General features: G+C 36.5%; 1 protein-coding gene and 1 pseudogene across 1 annotated transcript; both read left to right on the forward strand.

Moving 5' to 3' along the window:
• Positions 1–1,796: 1,796 nt before the first annotated feature.
• On the forward strand, positions 1,797–2,501 carry LOC105537897 (annotated as a pseudogene).
• A 15,015-nt stretch (positions 2,502–17,516) lies between these two features.
• On the forward strand, positions 17,517–18,495 carry LOC105537892 (interferon alpha-14). The gene has a single exon (XM_011977588.1). The coding sequence runs from the start codon at positions 17,567–17,569 to the stop codon at positions 18,134–18,136; it is 570 nt and encodes a 189-aa protein (XP_011832978.1). The 5' UTR covers positions 17,517–17,566; the 3' UTR covers positions 18,137–18,495.
• The last annotated feature ends 3,220 nt before the right edge of the window (positions 18,496–21,715 follow it).

Below are 21,715 nucleotides of genomic sequence, written 5' to 3' on the forward strand. Positions count from 1 at the left end.
TGTGTACAACGTCTTGTGTGTGGTGTGTCTACCACAACTGTCAGTTAAGGCTGAATTCACCAAAACATCCACTGGACCAGTAATGATTACTTCTCTTCAAGCCCATTTCCATATGCTACCTTTGATCTACATCCTTTTTATAATTTTTGCTCCTTCCCATCCCTTAATGTCCATCTTGCCTGGGCTGAATGTAGCTAAGTTACATTTTGTCATTTTTTACTCCAGTGGGATATTGTTGTCATTCTGACATTTTCATCATATTTACTTATACATTTGTTTTCTTTTTGTCCGCATTAATTGGGATGCAAAAAGCAACAACTTTTGATTCCTATAAAAAAGGAAGTGAAAAAGATATATGGTGTCTTACATGTTATATAGAACAACTGTACTGTCCATTTATACTATTTACATACCATTATTGATATTTAGAAAAAAGATGAGATTTTTTAAAACTCAATTAGGATTGAAATGTCTCAACGGAAATTTGAGACTTTAATGTCAATAAATTTTTTTTAATTAATTGAAGTTTTCTCAATTGTATACTGTCATTAGGGATGAAATTGCTCCCAAAGCTGCAAAAATCAATTCCTGGGGATGTGAAAAAGTCATATATATTACAATGGCTTATGACACTTCAAAGCTTACCTCTAGCAAATCATGACTCTTTATTATTTATTTTCTTTCATTTGGGTTTTCTTGTGTATCTCATGAACAGCATTGACATTGAGTTCAGGGAAGATACACAAAATGAATGCAAGACCAGAGCTACCAACCTATGTGGAATAGATGGCTGCCATTAGTGGACTTTCTCTCCATTATTTGTTCAATCCCAAAGTTATACCACGAGATGTGTCCTCCATTGGCATATGGGCTGCTATTGGCTGTCTTACTGATGTAGGTTATGTTTGATCCTCAGTGCTTCTGAATGTGTGATAGACTTTGAGAATAAAATTATTTAATCCTACTAAAGTTATTCAACACATCAATACTTAAGTCAAGGGCTGAAAAAAATTTGATTATACCTAGATGAATATCTAGCAGCCAGTCAAGTTTTAAATTATTTTCTGTATGAAGTAGAATTAAAAGTTACATACACTACAAATAAATATTGAGAAAATCATTTAATTATAAATAATTTTTAGCAGTTTTGAAATAATTTAAAGTGTTATATTGGTGTTATATATTTTTATAGATTTCAACTTTGTATATATAAATTATTCAATAATACTTATATCAGTAAATAAATTATACTAAAGGTTACTCAGAAAATTAAATTTTAAGGATTCAAGTCAAATGTCAGTAGCTTTAAAATTCAAATTTTAGCTTAAAATTTTTTATTTAGTTATTCATAATTCTACATTAAATTAAAAACCATATTTTCTACTTTTTCAAATGTATAAAATGCAGATATAAATGCAACATATAAATACATATACAATGTATATGTGTTATTATCATGAGGGAATCAATTAGGTAAAATGATCTAGCCCTTGTGCCTGGGAGGTTGTCAGAGCAAACATCATGAGATCCTTCTCTTCATCAAGGCTCTGGAGGTAAGGAAAGGGAAGGCAATAGTGAAAAAAAAATGGCTGAGAAACACTAGTCTAAGCCCACATAGAGAGTGCATAAAGGAAAGCAAAAACAGGAGTAAAAAGTAAGAGAGGGGAATTCAGAAAATGGAAACTAATATATTCCCTGTTTAAGGTTATGCACAAAGCAAGGTCTTCAGAGAACCTAGAGCCCAAGGTGCAGAGTCACCCATGTCAACAAGCCCAGCAGCATCTGCAACATCTGTGATGGCCTTGCCCTTTTCTTTACTGATGGCCCTGGTGATGCTCAGCTGCAAGTCAAGCTGGTCTCTGGGCTGTGATCTGCCTCAGACCCACAGCCTGGATAACAGGAGGACTATAGTCCTCCTGGCACAAATGAGGAGAATCTCTCCTTTCTCCTGTCTGAACAACAGACATGACTTTGAATTTCTCCAGGAGGATTTTGATGGCAACCAGTTCTAAAAGGCTCCAGCCATCTCTGTCCTCCATGAGATGATCCAGCAGACCTTCAATCTCCTCAGCACAAAGGACTCATCTGCTGCTTGGGATGAGACACTCCTAGACAAATTCTACACAGAACTTTACCAGCAGCTGAATGATCTGGAAACCTGTGTGATGCAGGAGGTGGAAGTAGGAGAGATTGCCCTGATGAATGAGGACTCCATCCTGACTGTGAGGAAATATTTCCAAAGAGTCACTCTCCATGTGACAGAGAAGGAATACAGCCCTTGTGCCTGGGAGGTTGTCAGAGCAGACACCATGAGATCCTTCTCTTCATCAAGAAACTTGCAAGAAAGATTAAGGAGGAAGAAAAGACTCATTTATGTTATAACACAAGATGAATTGAATCAAATATTTCAAATGTTGTCGCGAGTGTTAATCAACATCCTGTTCAGCTATACAGGTACTAAAGACTTACAGATGGCCATGCAGATGTATCTGCTTATTTAACTACTTATACAACTTAAATTATTCTTGCTCACATAGCATGTGCACCTTTATATTGTGAATTATGTAACAGGAATATGGTTTTTATATTTACTTAATGTATTTTACCTTGTTTAATAAATGTTTACTATAGAAAATTCTCTTATTTGTTTATTCTTTAAATGAAACCCTAAGCCTGATTTTGCAACCTGATAAAAGTATAGGTGGCACAATTCATTTACTCGCCATTATTATATTCAAGTTATAAGTAAAAATGGACTCTGTCTAAGCCAGATTATATGCTGCCTCAGGGTATCTAGGAGAACATAACAAATACAGTTTTTGCTTTCTGATGTCTTTGATTTTTGTAGGGAAAAATCCCTACAAATAGTAATTTTACTTAATATCAGTTATGTTAAATACTATAACAAAAAGAAGGATCAATGAATTTCTCTCAGCAGAAAGTAGACTGAGGCATGTAAGGCAATAGAAACTAATGCAGAGATATCCTCTATAAGTTGACTGGTAGAAATCTATGTGCAAATGTGCACTGTCAGTTTGTTATGTGAATTTGCAATTTACAAGAAATGCAACTGGGAGAGGTTCATAGGTGGTAACTGAAAGCACAGAAATGGAGGTGATCATGTGGGGAGAGAGTGTAAAGGGAGAAAAGTACTTAAATTTGGTTCTGAGAGCCTCCAACCCTTAAAGGAAGGGGAGAGAAGAGCCACGACGAAAACAAGTGGAATGGCCATATGAGACTATGGACAATGAGAGAGAAAGGTGATGAAGCGTATTTAAGAAAATAAACATGCTTAGAAGAGTAGTCACTGGATTCATGAAGGGTGTGGATTGAAACTACCCACTGCAATGGAAAAATAGATGGCACTGGCAATTGCAGTGACAGCTGTTTTGGTAGATTTAATCAGCAGAAACCATAATGAAGAAGGTGGAAGTGTAAATAAGAGAAGGTAGGGAGAGAAGAAGGAAATAGGATGACATCTTGAAAAAACGTAGGTTATTTTTTCTGTATATAGGTTTTCCTTTTCTGCAATATTTTTTCTGGATAAATTTCATAGAATTGATGTAGTGACAAATTATATGATATGCTATATATACTTATTATAAATCATGACATTCAATAACTTATAATTATAATTTATCATTATTTTAATACTACCTTGAATATCAAAGCTGCTCAGTTTTTGTTAATTTGTTGGGCTAGAATATATGACTAATTCAATGAAAATATTACATTAATACTGTTAATATAATAGTTACTGGAATTATTGGCTTTATTAAGTTACTTACATCATTGATTTACTAGTTTTACTGCTGCTCTCTGGTGGATGTAGATACGATAAGAATTCTTTTATATTGGTAATTGGTAATTTTATCAGATTTTATGAATATTGGAGTCTTATATTGATCCCAAAATAACCACATTACTATAAACATTACTGATAAACTTCCTTCACAAAAGTAAGAAATTGCATCAAAGAATCTCTTTCCCAATATACAGTGAAGAAAAAAAATTGGTCAAAACCAGTTGAAAATACAGCATGAACCATAGAAATTCAGACAGCAAGAAAAAGTTCTGTGTAATTCATGAGTAAAAGGAAATTTTACAATTTGCACAGAGATCCTGAATACAAAACTGACAAAATCACCTGTAATTTACATGAAAGAATTTGACATTAAAATTTCATTCTGCTTAGATGTAAGTGTGATGTTGATCAAGGCGTCTAATCTTTTTGAGCCTTAGTTTTCTCATAAATAGAACTATTTAGATACTTGTGAATATTAAAGGAACCCATGCAGTTTAAAGTACCTACCATAGTACCTCCCATTGAGTAAGAAGTTAAAATATGGGAGTTATTTCCCTATTTTTCTTCATTCAGCGGTAAATAAGAATATTATTTGTGTTTCTGTAAAATTCTTAGGAACTATGTCCTACCTTTCAATAACTGACCTCCCAGAAAGGCAGCCTAAAAAACTAGATTCTGTTATCTGTAGAGAGGCTGAAAAATGGTCACTCCTCATTTCAAAGAAATGTCCTATTTATATGCAGTCAGGGAATGGTGGCTTGTATAAATACATGACACAGGAGAATAAGCATGTAGATCGAAGTGCAGAAGACACATGATGTTTATTTACTGATTCAGGCACCTGACACATTCCCTCCCTGGCTCTCAGCATTCCAGGATGCACTCTTATATCACTAGGGATTCCTTCCTCTCCAGGGTGGATTCCCCATGGGACCCAGGTCATTCACTCCCTTCATTTTCCTGCCCATTCACACAGCTGCTTTCAGTTCTGTTGTGCTTTTGACCTCATGGGTTCCCAAATGAGCAAAATGCCACAAATGCTAAGCAGAAGTGAAATAAAATTTCTAGGTTTTGCAGAAACATCTATAAGAGAGGTTTTTCTGAATTTCCGTTGACTATAATGTAATAGTAGCTTAGCAAAAAGGAAAGAGAAAAGACAATCCAGTTTATGTGTGTGCTCCTGAAAACCTCTCAGGGGAAGATGGTCAAAGGTGACAAGGGCAGCCACCAAGACTAGAGGGCTGATTTATTCAGAAACCCTATCACTTCTGGGGATTTATCTTTATGTGGAAAAAGGCTATTTCTTGGCAAGAACAGATTCAAATATTGTCATAAGCTTGTTTCCTACCCTGTTTGTTTCCTTACAAAGACAGTGACTCTCCAGCTTCAGGAAGGGCAGGGAATCCTTAGGATTGGCAGTTAGAGAAACAGAGAGGGTTGTACCCCTGCCTAGAGTCTATGGTGCAAAGCAGTCTACCCTCCTTGGAATCACCCCTTCTACATACTTTGGGACTCCAAGGGATAGGCAGAGCTGCCAATCTTGGCATGGAACTCAATGGTCATTGTAAAAATCTCATGTTAATAGGGCGCATTAAACTCTCAACAGTACAATCTTAGTTTCACAGATTCATTCCTAATATCAGACTTCAAATATTAACAAATAGTAGAATACTTTCACTGTTGCTTTGAATAATGATTTTGACATCTCTTTTACTTAGTAGTAAAAACACTGCCTAGGTAGCAAAAAACAGAAGTTTCAGGAAAGCTGAGGAATATGAAAGAATAGTGTCATTTTACCTGAGAGCTAGTATAACTTATTTATTCAAATATATCAAATTCGGTATAATTTTAGAGGCATTCTTATAATAGGCACCATATTTTTACGAAGGTATTTCACCAGAAAGTGCATGAATTGCTAAGATAGCAGGGAGGGAGGGCCTGCAACTGCAGAGGGGACTCGAATGTTTTCCTTAGGCTGTACACTCAACATTTGAATTTGCTGCTTTCCAAATGGGAGTTGACCCGAGCCTTAGATAAAGTTCAACACATTTTGTCCTTTGTAGACTTCTTCTGCCCTCCAGAGGGGAGGATGAAGAAATTTAGGAGGTGGACATGGCATAGCTTTCTACGCTGTATATGTGAGGGTTCTTCAGAGAACAGAACAAAGAGGATGGAGAGAGAGAGACTTATTTTAAGAAATTGGATCACATAATTGTGCAATCTTGGCAGATTCAAATGTGTAGGGTAGTCTGGCAGGGTGGAGACCATGGACAAAGTGGCAATTGGAGTCCAAAGGTAGTCTGCTGGCAGAATACCCTCTTCTTCAGAGGAGGTATATCTTTCCCTATTAAGGCCTTCAACTGATTGGAGGAAGCCCACCCACATTATGGAGGATAGTCTGCTTTACTCAAAGTCTACTAATTTAAATGTTAATCTGATCTAAAACATATCTTCACAGAAACACCTAGAAGAATGTTTGGCCAAACATCTGGGTTCCCTGGCCTAGGCAAGTTGACATATAAAATTAACCATCATACTGCCCCTTTCTAATTGATGTCCTAACACTTTTCAAATATTATTCCTCTTCCATTCTTCGACAGTGGTTTGTGTTTTTTATATATTTTACATAATTTTCCTACCTTTTTTGTTTCTAGGTGAGCAAATCCTAAGATCAGGGTCCACTCCATCATCTTACTAGGAAAAGTCTCTCAGCCATGCTCTGTTTCATAGGAAGAAGTCAGAAATATTTGTACATTAAAAATAACCACATATTTTTGTAGTTTAACTATTTTTCATGAGCTTACAATAACAGCCCAGGCCCCCTCTTCTTTATTTAAAATCTAATCTTATTTTCAAGTCTCCATTCCATCAAAATTTTATTATCATCTATGGCATAGAATGATATTTTACATTGACTTCTGCCTTTATTCCCAATTCATCATTTTAGAACCACTTATGGAAAACTCCTTTCTGCCACATTAGCATTATATATATATATATTCCCAAATCTAATTACTACACATAATTTCAAAGACTATATACTTTAAAAGTTGGTTTATCTAATATTCCCCTATATCACACTGTTTCCAGCATTACTATTAAAGACTCATTTCATTTTCTAGTAGGGATAGTTATGCCAAGAATTCTTCTTCTATACTTTTACATTATTATAATGTATTATTCCTGATTAAATTCATATTTTATCTACCATGTAGAGCATAAACTTCACAAAAAATCACTGGCCCTTGAGGATGAACAAGTAACCAAATTGCAATGAATACAATATTCTGGGACAATATCTTCATACAATGGAAGAGTAAAAGTGGATCAAGGAATTTCTTTTCCCCAATATCTAAGGTAGAGAATAGGTGAGCACCAGCAAAAAATAAAACAGCATGCACCTGCACCAATAAAATAAAGACAAGGGATCAAGACAGATGTTTAATTCTGGAGTCAAAGCACGTTTTAAAACTTAATAGAATTCTAAAATATGAAACTTTAAAAATTGTCCATAATATGCAGTTCAGGACTCTACATTGTATCTTGATTCTGCCACCAATTATGTATAATCTTGGGAAATTCACTTGACTTCTCTGAGCCTCAGTTCCCTTAAGTAAATATAGGGTAGAAATATTCATACAGTTGTATTAAACAAACTAAAACATTTTAAAGCACTTAAGAGTATTTGCCACTGAGCGAGGGCTCAAATATGGTTATTTTCTATTTTTTATATAGATATAAATATCAGAATACTGAACTCTCCCACCTCCTTTCAGTAACATGACAGTCTAAACAACTGCATTCTAGGAAGTGTTCCTAGAAGACTGAAAAATAGTCACCCTTCAGATGGAAGATTAGTCTGAATTGTATATTCAGTCAGGAAAACGCAACTTGTAGAAATATCTGAAAGATAAGTTAATCTCCTAAACTGAAGTAAAATAGACCTGCACATAGTACCCATTTTCAAGTCCGATATCTGACATACTTCCCCCTTTCCTCCCTGTTTATTTGGATCCCATTCTTCACTCCCATATCACGTTAGTTTCCGTCCTCTTCCTTTAGAAATCCCCAGTGTTCTCTCCTCTTCACTCCTCATTAACCTGCACTGCCTATTCATATAGCTGATTTCAGTCCTCTTGTGGGTTTTGTCCTTCAATTTCCCCTTAAGAGTACAAAGCCACTAATTAAAAGCAGAAGTTGAATGAAAGTTCTAGGTTTTTCAGAAACTCTTATATATAAAAAACCTCTTTTTATTTTCGTGTGATGAATATTTCCAGAAATGAGGGAATGCCCCTGTTACAACAATGTAACAGCAGCGGTAGGAAAATAAAAGGCAGGTTCCGTTTTACTTGGGGGCTGTTACAACATTAACAGAAGCAGGCAGCCACCTACTGGCCATGACAGAACAAGACAGCAGCCAGGTCTGTGGGGAGCAGGCTTTTCTGTTTATGCAGAAGTGTGTTCCTGGCAGCAGATTTTTCTTCAGAGCTAAAAAGAGGCTCTTTCCTGTCAGGAACTGACCCCAGTACTGAAATAAGCCCATTTCCTTAGGTTTTGTATCACACAGAGAGAAAATACTCCCAGCTTCAGGCAGGGCATATTCTCTAAGGGCAATGAACAGCTATGAGGAGAGAGAAAGAGACAGAATGTTTCCCTTGCCTCCAGCCTGCCCAATCTCCCAGGGCCTCCTGTCTAATCCCTCCTACTACGTATTCTGCTACACTAGGAATCAGTACAGCCTGCCAATCTGGGTGTAGAACTGCAAGAGAAACCAGGAAAAAAACCTCCTGTTTGAAGCTACATTAGCTCTTTCTTAAGACTAAGCTGCCAGTTTTATAAATTCCTTCCTATTATCAGATTCTGTCCCTTGACTTTATAATCAGGAGAAAATTCTTACTCTCACTTTGAATAATGAATGAGCTTGCATCAGTTCTACCTAGACTTAGTAGTTAGAGCACTAGCGTAAGTAAAGGAATTTCAGAGATTACAGTGATTGCCAGTTGACACCTGTGCACTATCTATTTGGGTAGAATTGAAATATACTGAGGTAACCTGCTCAAAATTGTAATTGAAGAAGTTCCTCAGGAAACATGTGTAAATTGGCCCCATGTGAATTTCTCAGGCAGCAGGGTGGGGTTTCAATTTGGAAGGCATCTCTCAAATCTCTACCTCAGGTTAGAGACCCAACCATTAGATTGCTTCTATCCTATTGATGGGTTAGAGGATGCTAATTTACATGTTAAAGGGTTTTTGTCCTTTACCTTCCTTTCCTCCCCCACCACTTATGGGGAACCAGGACAGGAGCAGGAGCACACAGCCTGCCTGCCCTCCCTCCCTCCCTCCCTCTCTCTTCTTTTCTTTTCTTTCTTTCTTTCCTTTTCCTTCCTTCCTTCCTTCTTTCCTTCCTTCCTTCCTTTCCTTCTCTTTCTTTTTCTTTCTTTTCCTTCTCTTTCTTTCTTTTTCTTTCCCTCCCTTCCTTCCTTCCTTTGCTTTCTTCTCTCTTTTTCTTTTCTTTCTTTTCTTTCTTCTGTCCTTTCGTAAACCTATCTCTGTCTTTGTAATTGTATAAAAACTTCAAATATTATGACCCCTTTAATTATTTCGTTGATTTTTTTATGTGCTTTTTTTTTCCATTACCTTTTAGGGTGCAAATATTTCATGACTTGGCTCATTACTGGCACCTTGACCTGGAAATCTCAATAGCCATGTCTTGTTTTATATCTTGGAGATACTAATTTGTTATATATTCTACAGTATTGGGGAACTGAGCAGCAGATCTGGACCGACTGTGCAGGGGTGTCGTAGGCAGCGTGAGCGCTGAGCTGGCCGCCCCACCCACGTCCCACTGTGGACTTGATTTTACTTTTCTTACCCTCACCCCAGCCAAAGCACATCTAGTAGATCTAGAAGGGGTGTGGAGAGTAGGGATCAGTGCCCCCGTGCCTAGGGAGACAGGGCGAGGGATTACTATGTAGCAACAACTGGAGACAGCCATGTTTTTCAAGCCTCAGAAGCAAGGGTAGGAACTTGGCTTTGCTTCCAGTCTTCCTGCCAGGTGATTCATGAGCTGCAGAGGTCAACATCTATTGAAGCCCAATCCAGCACAACTATGGTAAACGGAGACAACCCCTGTCCTTCTGAATGGAGGCACAGATGCAATTCTGCATTCTTACCAGCTCTTTGGGTGCAGAATCTCATCTGTGCCTCTATTCAGAAGCTTCCAAGTTCTAATTCCACTAGAAGAGACTGCAGAAGGGACAGGGCTCTCTCATTTTTTTTAGCAACCGAAAGTACACATCATGAAATTAAAGACAGACCTCGGGAGACTGAACAATTCCAACAGGAGCCCTAAGTCAACTGTTCAAATCATTGTGATCAGGAGAGAAGACTGAAGTGAATGCTGACAGCACATGTTCTCTAACAGAGATGTGGCCAACATCAGTGTCCCCAGCATGGGTGACCTTGATGCTCTCTCAACTTGAAAGAATTGGAAGTGGCAAGAGTTACTCCAGTGCCAGCTGCAAACTTCTACTTCCTCCCTAGGGCCCAGCAAGTCATCCCAGTGCAGGAATCTCATGAATTTTGGTCATGATGGAGACTTTGTTCAAAACAAAACAAAATGAAACAATACCTTAACAGAGCAGAGATAGGCAGGTGTTTGAGTACATTTACTAGCAAGAGAGGGAGAGGACAGAGCCTTCCCATGAGGACAGGTATTATTAATGTCGACATTGCAAGATCACAATTTCTAATGAAGCAAAGACGTTTGCAAAAGTTAGCCTTGACTTGTTCCTGATCTTAAAAGAAAAGCTTTCCATTTTTCACCATTGACTACAATGTTAAATGTGGGATTTTTATATATGGCCTTTACCATTTTGAGGCAATTTGCTTCTATTTCAACTTCATTGAGTGTTTTTATCATGAAAGGGGAATTTTGTCAAATGCTTTTCCTTCATCTGTTGAGATAATCATGCATTTTTTTCTTCATTAGTTAATGCAGTGTGATACATAGATTGATTTTTCATGTATTGAGCTTTGTACTCCAGAACTACGTCCCACTTGGTCATAGTGTATAATCATTTTAATGTGCTATAGAATTTGGTTTGCTTGTGTTCTGTTGTGGATTTTTGCATCAATATTCAACAGGGATTTTAGTCTATGGTTTTCATTTCTTATAGTATCTTAGTCTGGCTTTGATTTCAGAGTAATGACAGCCTTATCAAATGATATTGGAAATCTGCCTTCCTCTTCAGTGTTTTGGAAGAAATTGAGAGGAATTAGTGCTACTTTTTAAAATGGCAGGTAGAGTTCTGCAGTGAAGCCACATGATCATGGGCCTTTTTGTTGGTAATGGTGGGTAAGTTTTTGTATATTAATTAAATCTCCTCACAAGTAATAAGTTGGTTCAAATGTTTTATTTCTTCATGAATTAGTATGTTTCTAAGAATTAATCAATTTCTTCTAGGTTATATAATTTATTGGTGTTTAATTGTTTATAGGACTCTTTTGTGAGCCTTAACGTTTTTGAGAGTTGACAACGTTCTAGCAGCCCTTGCTCTCAGCGCCTCAGCGTCCACTGTGGTGGCACTTGAGAAGCCCTTCAGCCCGCCACTGCACTGTGGGAGCCCCTCTCTGGGCTGGCCGATGCCAGAGCCAGCTCCCTCTACTTGCCGGGAGGTGTGGAGGGAGAGGCGTGGGCAGGAACCGAGGCTGCACAAAGTGCTCGCAGTCCAGCGCGAGTTCCGGTGGGCATGGGGAGCGGGGGTGGCGCGCGCTGCACTGCCAGCCCAGGGCAGTGAGGGGCCTAGCACCCTGGCTGGCAGCTGTGGAGGTTGCACCTGGTCCCCCAGCACTGCCAGCCGGCATGCACCCTGCTCGAATTCTAGCCGGGCCTCAGCTGCCTCCCCACTGGGCAGGGCTCAGGACCTGCAATCCGCCATGCCCCAGCCTGCCCCCACCACTGTGGACTCCTGTGCCGCCCGAGCCTCCCCGACCAGTACCGCTCTGTGTGCTGCAACGCCCAGTCCCATCGACCGCCCAAGGGCTGAGGAGTGCAGGCACGCAGCGCGGGACTGGCCGGCAGCTCTGCCTGCAGCCCTGGTGCAGGATCCACTGGGTGAAGCCAGCTGGGCTCCTGGATCTAGTGGGGACTTGGAGAACTTTTATGTCTGGCTAAGGGATTGGGGATGCATCAATCAGTACTCTGTGTCTAGCTCAAGGTTTGTAAATACACCAATCAGTACTCTGTATCTAGCTAACCTAGTGGGGACTTGGAGAACTTTTCTGTCTAGCACTCTGTGTCTAGCTAAAGGATTGTAAACGCACCAATCAGCACTCTGTGTCTAGCTCTGGGATTGTAAATGCACCAATCAGCACTCTGTCAAAATGGACCAATCAGCTCTCTGTAAAACGAACCAATCAGCTCTCTGTAAAATAGACCAATCAGCTCGCTGTAAAATGGAACAATCAGCAGGATGTGGGTGGGGCCAGATAAAGGAATAAAAGCAGGCTGCTGGCTCCAACCAGCCGCAACCAGCCGGCCTCGTTTTGCACATTGTGGAAGCTTTATTGTTTTGGTCTTTAGGATAAATGTTGCTGCTGCTCACTCTTTGGGTCTACATTGCTTTTATGAGGTGTTAACACTCCTGAAGCCAGCCAGACCGCGAACCCACCAGGAAGAAGGAACAACTCCAGACGTGCTGCATTTAAGAGCTGTAAGACTCACTGCGAAGGTCTGCATCTTCACTCCTGTCAGTGAAACCACAAACCCACCACAAGGAAGAAGCTCCAGACACATCTAAATATCTGAAGGAACAAACTCTGGACACACCATCTTTAAGAACTGTAACACTCACTGCGAGAGTCCGTGGCTTCATTCTTGAAGTCACCGAGACAAAGAACCCACCAATTATGGACACATTTTGTACCATCAGTTGTAATCTCTTTTCTTGAATTTCTAGTTTTTGTTATTTGAGTTGTCTCTTTTTTCATAATCTAGTTAAGGGTTTGTAAATTTTTTCAAAAATTTAACTCAATTTTGTTAATTTTTTTCTGTTTTTCCATGCTCTATTTCATTAACTTTGCTCAGGTCTTTATTATTTCCTTCCTTCTCTTAGCTTTGGGTTTAGTTTGTTCTTTTTCTACTTAGAGTTTAAAGTTAGGTTGTTGATTGAATCTCTTCTATTTATGTTTTTATAGTTGTAAAAGTGTATGTAAAAGTGTATGCTTTTACAGCTGTAAATTTTCCACTTAGTACTGGTTTCCAAAACATTTGGAATGTTTTGTTTAAATTTTCATTTATCTTAATATATGTTTTAATTTCCTTTTTAAATTTGTGATCCTTGTATTTTTATCACATTTAGATATGCATGTGTTTTCTTCCTGTTCCTGTGCATTGGGATGCAAAATCAGACCACTTTTACTTTCTAAAAAAAAAGTGGAATGAAGAAAGAAAGATCTGGTCTTGTGAATGCTATATGGAAACATTGTACATTTCATTTGTTTTGTCATGCTCACCTCCCTTCATTAATATAAAATTGAATATATAAAGGGAAAGAACCTGGGGTAGAAAAACAAATTTGCACAGTAAAACACCACATGAAGAGAGGTTATGCATAATTTCTCAATAGAATCTCAAGTGAACAAAGAAAAAAAATGCTGCTTTCCCAGTGTTGGATAGACTAAGAAAAATAGCTTGCTCAGAAATAATGAATATTCTCAGGATGTGATGATTAGAATGAACTCTAAAATCTAATAAAAATGATTGGATAAACTAGTAAAAGTTATCAATTTTTGCAAAATACATTTCTGAACAGAATACTCATCTATTAAAGAAACTTGTATGCCAATTTCAAAACTTTGCACATTTTAATTGTTTAATTATACGAAGAGTTTATTTTAATCATCAAAATAAGGGATAATAACATTTATTTGATTTATAAAAATCTGATTCTCCTGTAGAATTAGTGAGGTCTTCAAGGAGATAAGGCAGGCCCTATATGGCGGTACTATCAGTGTACCAAAACTTGTTTGGCATTTTCTGTTTATTCTTAAACTCTCTCAAACTCCTAATAATTTGCCCATTTTATAATCACATTATTTTTTTTTGCTCTTGAGATGTTTGAGTTCCTTGTGTATTCTGGATACTAATTCCCTGTTAGAATTAAATGGGATTAACTCCTGATTCCATATTAATCAAGCTACACTTTGTCACTTCAGAACAGAGGGTGTCACTAGAGATGTGAAACCTCAGGATTTTAAGGTGAGATGGTACTGTGAAAAGGATGAAAATAATATTGGTTTTGTAATTTAAATTCCCACACCCATTATACCTGAGTATAACTTGGATTTGCACTCCGAATATTGGCACCAACTGAAAGAATCATACCCAGTAAGAAAATAAGGTATGCTTTCCAAAAACATGTCCTTGTGAAAACATGGAAATCTAGATGACCTAGTGTTTGGTGATAACTTTAGATAAAATACCAAAAGTATGATTCATTTTAGAAAATGATACATTGGATTTTATTACAATTAAAACTTCTGCTTTGCAAAAGAGACTGTCGTGAGAATTTGAAAAGCCACATACTGGGAGAATATGTTTGCAAAGACATCTAATAAATGGCCATTATCCAAAATATACAAATAATACGTATACATATAAAATGGAGTACAATTGACACATTTAAAAAATGATATCCTGTCATTTGAAACAACATGGATGGAACTGGAAGTCATTGTGTTAAGTGAAATAAGCCAGGCATAGAAAGACAAACTTCACATGTTCTCACTTACTTGTAGGAGCTAAAAATTAAAACAATTGAACTCATGGAGATAGTGAGTAGAAGGGTAGTTACCAGAGTCTGAGAAGGGTAGTGGAGGAGGAAAGAGGGAAAGGCTAAGGGATACAAAAATACTGTTATATAGAATGAATAAGATCAAGTTTGATAGCATAACATTGTGACTACAGTCAACAATAATTTATTGTACATTTAAAAATAACTAAAAGAGTATAATTACATTATTTGTAACATAAAGGATAAAAGCTTGAGGTGATTTACCCATTTACCCTGATGAAATTATTACTCATTGTATGCCTGTACCAAAACATCTCATGTATCCCTTAGATATATACTTCTATATACCCACAAAAATTAAAAATTAACATATGTGTGTGTGTGTGTGTGTGTGTGTATATATACATATATTCAAAGAATACTTAAAACTCAGCAATAAGAAAACAAACAACCCAATTAGAAATTAGGAAAAACCTCCGAATATACTCCTAACCAAACTAGATATAAAGATGGAAAATAACATATGAAAATATGCTCAGCATCATACACTACTAGGGAATTGCACATTAAAATAATAATGAGATACCACTACATACATATTAGAATGGCTAAATTCCAAAACATTGACAATACACACATTAAGTTGGGAGAAGTGTCCTTTGAGATAATCAATTCCCTTGTTTCTTCTAAGAGACGTGATAAGAAAAGCATTGACCTCTTGAGTTTATGTATACATTAAGGGAGAGCTTGGGAAATAACACTTAACCATTATGTGGAGAGTAGACTGTACTCTTTTAAATTTGCCTTTTTAATGCACAAACTCATGCGGTTGGTGTGTGTCCCCTGACTCTCTGTGAAGGCTGTATTCAGCAAAACAAAAACACACCCTTGATCAGGAATGATTACTTTTCTTCTAGCCCATGATCATTTGCTGCCTTTGATCTACATCTGTTCCACTTTCTTGCCTCTTTTCTTCTCCATTCCTTAATCTCTACCTTGGCTGGGCTGAATGTGGGTAAGTTGCTTTTTGTCCTTGTTTTTTCCCATTAATATATTGCTTCCTTTTTATACTTTTATCAAATTTAGATATACATTTGTTTTGGGGTTTCTTTTGTCCCACTTCTTTAGGATGCAAAAAGTGGACAACCTTTGTTTTCAATAAAAATGAAAATGAAAATGAGAAATAAAGGTTTCTGCTGTCCTGCATGTAAAACAATTGTACAACACATTTATGTGATCACATTTACATCCTATTATGGACATTCAGAACAAAAAGGGTTTCCTTTAGTTTGATAAAAATGAACCAGAATTGGAACATCTGCAGGTCCTTTGGAAATTTAAATTTTAGTGCCAAAAAATTTGTTTAATCAAATTAATGTTTTTTTCTTAACTACATATACTCATTCCGTATGATATTGCTCCCAACGGTGTAAAAGTTATTTCTGAGTGTGGAAACAAATCTCAGGTATTTCGGTGATTGGTAACACTCTAAAACTCAACTCTATCTGACAAAACCTTATTCCTTAGTACTTTTTTTTTCCAGTGGGTTTTCTTGTGTGTCACATGAAAAGCACTGACATTGAGTTCATGGAAGATACAAGGTATATAAGATCAGCATTACACACCTATGTCAAATGGGTGCTGTGATTGGAGGAATTTCCAAGGTTTACTAGATGTCAAAGTTATATCATCTCAGGTGGCCTCTGTATACAAATGGGCTGTCAGCAGCCATCTTATGAATGTTGCTTATGTTTAATCCTTAGCATTTCTGACTGTGTTGTGGGCTTTAAGAATTAAATGCAAATACTTTATATTTTATTATTTAATTCTACTAAAGGTGTTCAAATACATCAATAATTGTCAAGCACTGAAGAGAAAAAAAATCTAGACAATATTTGGATGAATATCTAGAAGCTAGTGAAGTTAAACATTTTCTAACATGAAGGAAAATTAAAAGGTAAATAGACTAAAAGAAAATGTTAAAAAAATTAAATTTTAATAGTCTTTAGCAGTTTTAAATGTTTTTAAGTATTTTATTGTATTAAGTATTATTATGTGTTTTTATAATTTGTTAATTTGCTGATGTAATTGAACATATTACATTTTATATAGGTAAATAAATCACTTTAAAGACAAAAACAAATTGAGTTAAATGCCCATGGGTTTTAAATTTAACTATTAACTTTTAGCTTAAAAATTTCATTTGGTCTTTCTTTCTTTCTTTTCTTTTTTTTTTTTCTTTTTTTCTTTTCTTTTTTTTTTTTTTTTTTTTTTTTGAGATGGAGTCTCACTCTGTCGCCCAGGCTGCAGTGCAGTGTTGCAATCTCGGCTCACTGCAACATCTGCCATCTGCCTCCCGGGTTCAAGCAATTCTCCTGCTCCAGCCTCCCGAGTAGCTAGGATTACAGGCACCTGCCACCATGCCCAACTAATTTTTGTATTTTTAGTAGAGACGGGGTTTCACCATGGTGGCCAGGCAGGTCTCGAACTCCTGACCTAGTGATCCACCTGCCTTGGCCTCCCAAAGTGCTGGAATTATAAGTGTGAGCCACTGGGCCCAGCCCATTTGGTCATTCTTAACACTAAGTTGAATTAAAAGATTAAACTTTACACTCCTTATAAATAGACATGTAGAGTACCTCAACAAATATATGGTGTATCCCTGTTATTAAAACTTAATGGGACTTTGAATTAGAAAGAAATTTCTAAAAAGCCTATGGGGCAGGGAAAGAGGAGGTAATAATGAAAATAAAAGTGGTTGAGAAACTGCTCTATACCCGTGTAGACATGACACAAAGGAAAGCCAAAAGAGAAGTAGAAAGAAACATGAAGACGTTCAGAAAATGGAAGCTAGTATGTTCCCTATTTAAAACCTATGCACAGAGCAAGGTCTTCAGAAAACTTACAGCCCAGGGTTCAGAGTTACTCCTCATCAACCAGCCCAGCAGCATCTTCAGGATTCCCAATGGCATTGCCCTTTGCTTTAATGATGGCCCTGCTGGTGCTTAGCTACAAGTCAAGCTGCTCTCTGGGCTGTAATCCGTCTCAAACCCACAACATGAATAACAGGAGGACTTTGATGCTCATGGCACAAATGAGGAGAATCTCTCCTTTTTCATGCCTGAAGGACAGAAATGATTTTGAATTTCCCCAGGAGGAGTTTGATGGCAACCAGTTCCAGAAGACTCAAGCCATCTCTGTCCTCCATGAGATGATCCAGCAGACCTTCAATCTCTTCAGCACAAAGGACTCATCTGCTGCTTGGGAACAGAATCTCCTAGAAAAATTTTCCACCGAACTTTACCAGCAACTGAATGACCTGGAAGCCTGTGTGATACAGGAGGCTGGGGTGGAAGAGACTCTCTTGATGAATGAGGACTCCATCCTGGCTGTGAAGAAATACTTCCAAAGAATCACTCTCTATCTGATGGAGAAGAAATACAGCCCATGTGCCTGGGAGGTTGTCAGAGCAGAAATCATGAGATCCCTCTCTTTTTCAACAAACTTGCAAAAAAGATTAAGGAGGAAGGATTGAAAACTGGTTCAACATGGAAATGATCCTCATTGACTGATATGTCATCTCACACTTTCATGAGTTCTTCCATTTCAAAGACTCATTTCTCCTATAACCACCACGAGTTGAATCAAAATTTTCTAATGTTTTCAGGAGTGTAAAGAAGCATCGTGTTTACCTGTGCAGGCACTAGTCCTTTACAGAAGACCGTGCTGATGTCTCTGTTCATCTATTTATTTAAATATTTATTTATTTAACTATTTTAAATATTTAAATTGTTTTTTATGTAATATCATGTATACCTTTACATTGTGGCTAACATAATAATATATGTTCTTCATATTTGGCCAATATATTAATTTCCATTTTCACTAAATTTTTACTATACAAAATTTTTTGTGTTTGTTTATTCTTTAAGATAAAATGCCAAGCCTGACTGTACAACCTGACTTAAAAATAGATGATTTAATTAAGTTACCTATCATAATTTTATTCAAGTTATAGAAAAATACATTTTTCCATACCAGGTTATATGTTGCCTTCAGGATATAAACATGAACATAAAAACTACAGTTCCTGTTCTCTTGTATATTTGACTTTTGTCCACAAAGAAATCAAAAAATAATAATAATACTGAATTAATATCAGTTATGCTAACTGCTGTATAGTGAGGAAGTCAAAAAGCAATGAATTTTTCTTAGCAGAAGGTAGATTGAGACATGTCTGGAATTAAAAGAAGAGATATTCTCTATAAACTGACTTTCAAACATGTAATTGAAAATGTACATTGCTAGTCAGATATATGAGTTTGCAGTTTCCAAGGAATACCATATCTGGAAGTTCCTAACTGGCAATAGAAAGGCCAAAAATGAAGGCTGTCATTTGGGGAGCAAGTGGAGAGGGAAAAAAAAGACTTAAACTGGATTCTGAGTACCTTCCACGATTTTAAAGTAGGGGAACAGAAGAGACACAAAGAAAACAGAGGTGAAATACCTTAACAGCAGAAGGACAAGAGGGAATGGTGATAAAAGCATATTTAGAAAATAAATGTGCTTAGAAAAAGAATCAATAGACTTATGGAAAATGTGAATTAAAACTGAGCACTACAGCAAGAAAAGAGATGGCAGTGCGGGGCTTACTGAGAGCTGGATTGATAGAATTAATCAGCAGAAGCCATTTTGGGGTAGGTAGAAGAATTAATGAGAAAAGAAAAATCAAGATAACACATATAGAAAATTGTGGGAGATCTGCCTTTGTAAAGGTGGGAAGTAATAAGTTGGACTCCAAAAAAATGTGGATTATCTTTTATCTGCATAGTGTTTCCCTTTTGAAAATATATGTCACTGAATAAATTTCATAAATGTGATTCACTGGTAAATCACATTAATACATTTAATATTTTATATATTTAAAGCATAAAATATAACAACAGTAATTAATCATTATTTTGATTAATACTCTGTTAATTGACAGTAAAAACTGACACATTTCTATCATAAAATAAAATCAGAAACTGGAAAAGAGATTCTCTTTCTCAATACTTTGGGAATGGGGAAAGGATTCCCTGTTTAATAAATGCTACTGGGAGAATTGGAGAGCCGTATGCAGAAAACTGAAACTAGACCCCTTCCTTACACCTTATATAAAAATTAGCTCAAGATGGATTAAAGACTTATATAAAACCCAAAACCATAAAAACCCTAGAAGAAACATAGGCAATAGCATTCAGGACATAGGCATGGGCGAAGATTATATGATGAAATCACCAAAACCAACTGCAACAAAAGCTAAAATTGACAAATGGCATCTAATTAAAGAGCTTCTGCACAGCAAAAGAAACTATCTATCATCAGAGCGAACGAGCAGCCTAGAGAATGGGAGAAAATTTTTGTAGTCTACCCATCCGACAAAGGTCTAATATCCAGAATGTACTAAGAACTTAAAAAAATTTACCAAAAAAAAAAAAAAAAAAAAGCCCATCAAAAAGTGGGCAAAGACATGAACAGACACTTCTTAAAAACAGACATATATGCGGCCAATAAACATAAAAGAAGCTCAGCATCACTGATCACTAGAGAAATGAAAACCAAAACCACCGTGAGATACCATCTCATGTCACTCAGACTGGCGATTACTAAAAAGTCAGGAAATAACAGATGCTGGTGAAGCTGTAGAAAAATAGGACAGATTTTTTTTACTTCTTCCAAAAATGCCTTAGTGATTTTGAGAGGGCTTGCATTGTATCTGTGTATTGGTTTGGATAGTTTGAAAATCATAACAATGACAGGCTTCCCAATCCATGAACAGAAATGTCTTTTCATTTCTCTTCCTTAATTTCTTTCAGCAGTGTTTGCTAGTTTTCAATATATAAATCTTTTTCCACTTTGTTTAAGTTTTTTCCTGAGTACTTTACTGTTTTGATGCTATTGCAAATGGGTTTTTTTTTAAAGTTTCCTTTTCAGATTTGTCCATTGTTAGCATATAAAAATGCTACTTATTTTTGCATCTTAATTTTATATTTTACAACTTTGCTGAATTCATTTATTAGTTCTAATAGTTTGTATGTGAGTGTGTGTATGTGAGTGTGTGTATGTGTGTAAACTTAGAGTTTTCTACATACACGATCAGGCTATCTGAAAAAAGATTATTTTACTTCTTCCTTTCCAATATGAACGCTTTTTATTTCTTTTTCTTGTTAATTGCTATGGCTAGATCTACAAATGTTATGTTATATAAAAGTGGTAAGAGTGGCCTCCCTGCCTTGTTCCTCATCTTAGAGGAAAAGCTTTCAGTTTCTCACCATTGAATATAATGTTAATTGTGGGATTCTCGTATATGGTCTTTATTATGTTGAGCTAACTTCCTTTTATTCCAAGTTTGTCGAATGTCTTTTATCATGAAAGGATATGGAATTTGGTCAATTTCTTTTTCTGTATCTATAGAGATTATTATGTATATTTTTCATTCATTTTGTTAACGTGATGTATTGCATTGATTAATTTTCATATGTTGAAACATTCTTCCAACCGAGTAGTAAATCCCCCTTGGTCATGATGTATAATCCTTTTATTGTGCTGTTGAATTTGGTTTACAAGTATTTTAGTGAGGATTTTTGTATCAATATCTATCGGGGAAATGGATCTGTAGTTTTCTTGCAGTATCATTGTGTGGCTTTGACATCAGGGAAATGCTCGTCTCATGAAATGAGTTTGAAACTATTCCTTCCTCTTCAATTTTTTGGAAGATTTTGAGAAAGATTGGTGTTAATTCCCTAAATGTTGGATAGAATTATCCAGTGAAGCCATCCGATTATGTTTTGCTGTTGTTGTTGTTGTTGTTTTTGTTATTGGGAAGTTTGATGACTGATTCGATCTCCTTACTAGTTATAGGTCTAGTCAGATTTTTTGTTTATTCACAATTTGGTCTTGGTAAGTTGTTTGTTTCTAGGAATTTATATATTTCTTCCAGGTTAATCAATTTGTTGGAGTATAATTGCTCATAGTAGTCTGTTATAATCCTTTTTACTTATTTATCTATCTATGTATGTATTTATATATTTATTTAGAGATGGAGTCTCTCTCTGTCGCCCGGGCTGGAGTG

The sequence above is a fragment of the Mandrillus leucophaeus genome, unplaced genomic scaffold, assembly GCF_000951045.1.
Source record: "Mandrillus leucophaeus isolate KB7577 unplaced genomic scaffold, Mleu.le_1.0 Scaffold1802, whole genome shotgun sequence".
Taxonomy (NCBI): Eukaryota; Metazoa; Chordata; class Mammalia; order Primates; family Cercopithecidae; genus Mandrillus; species Mandrillus leucophaeus.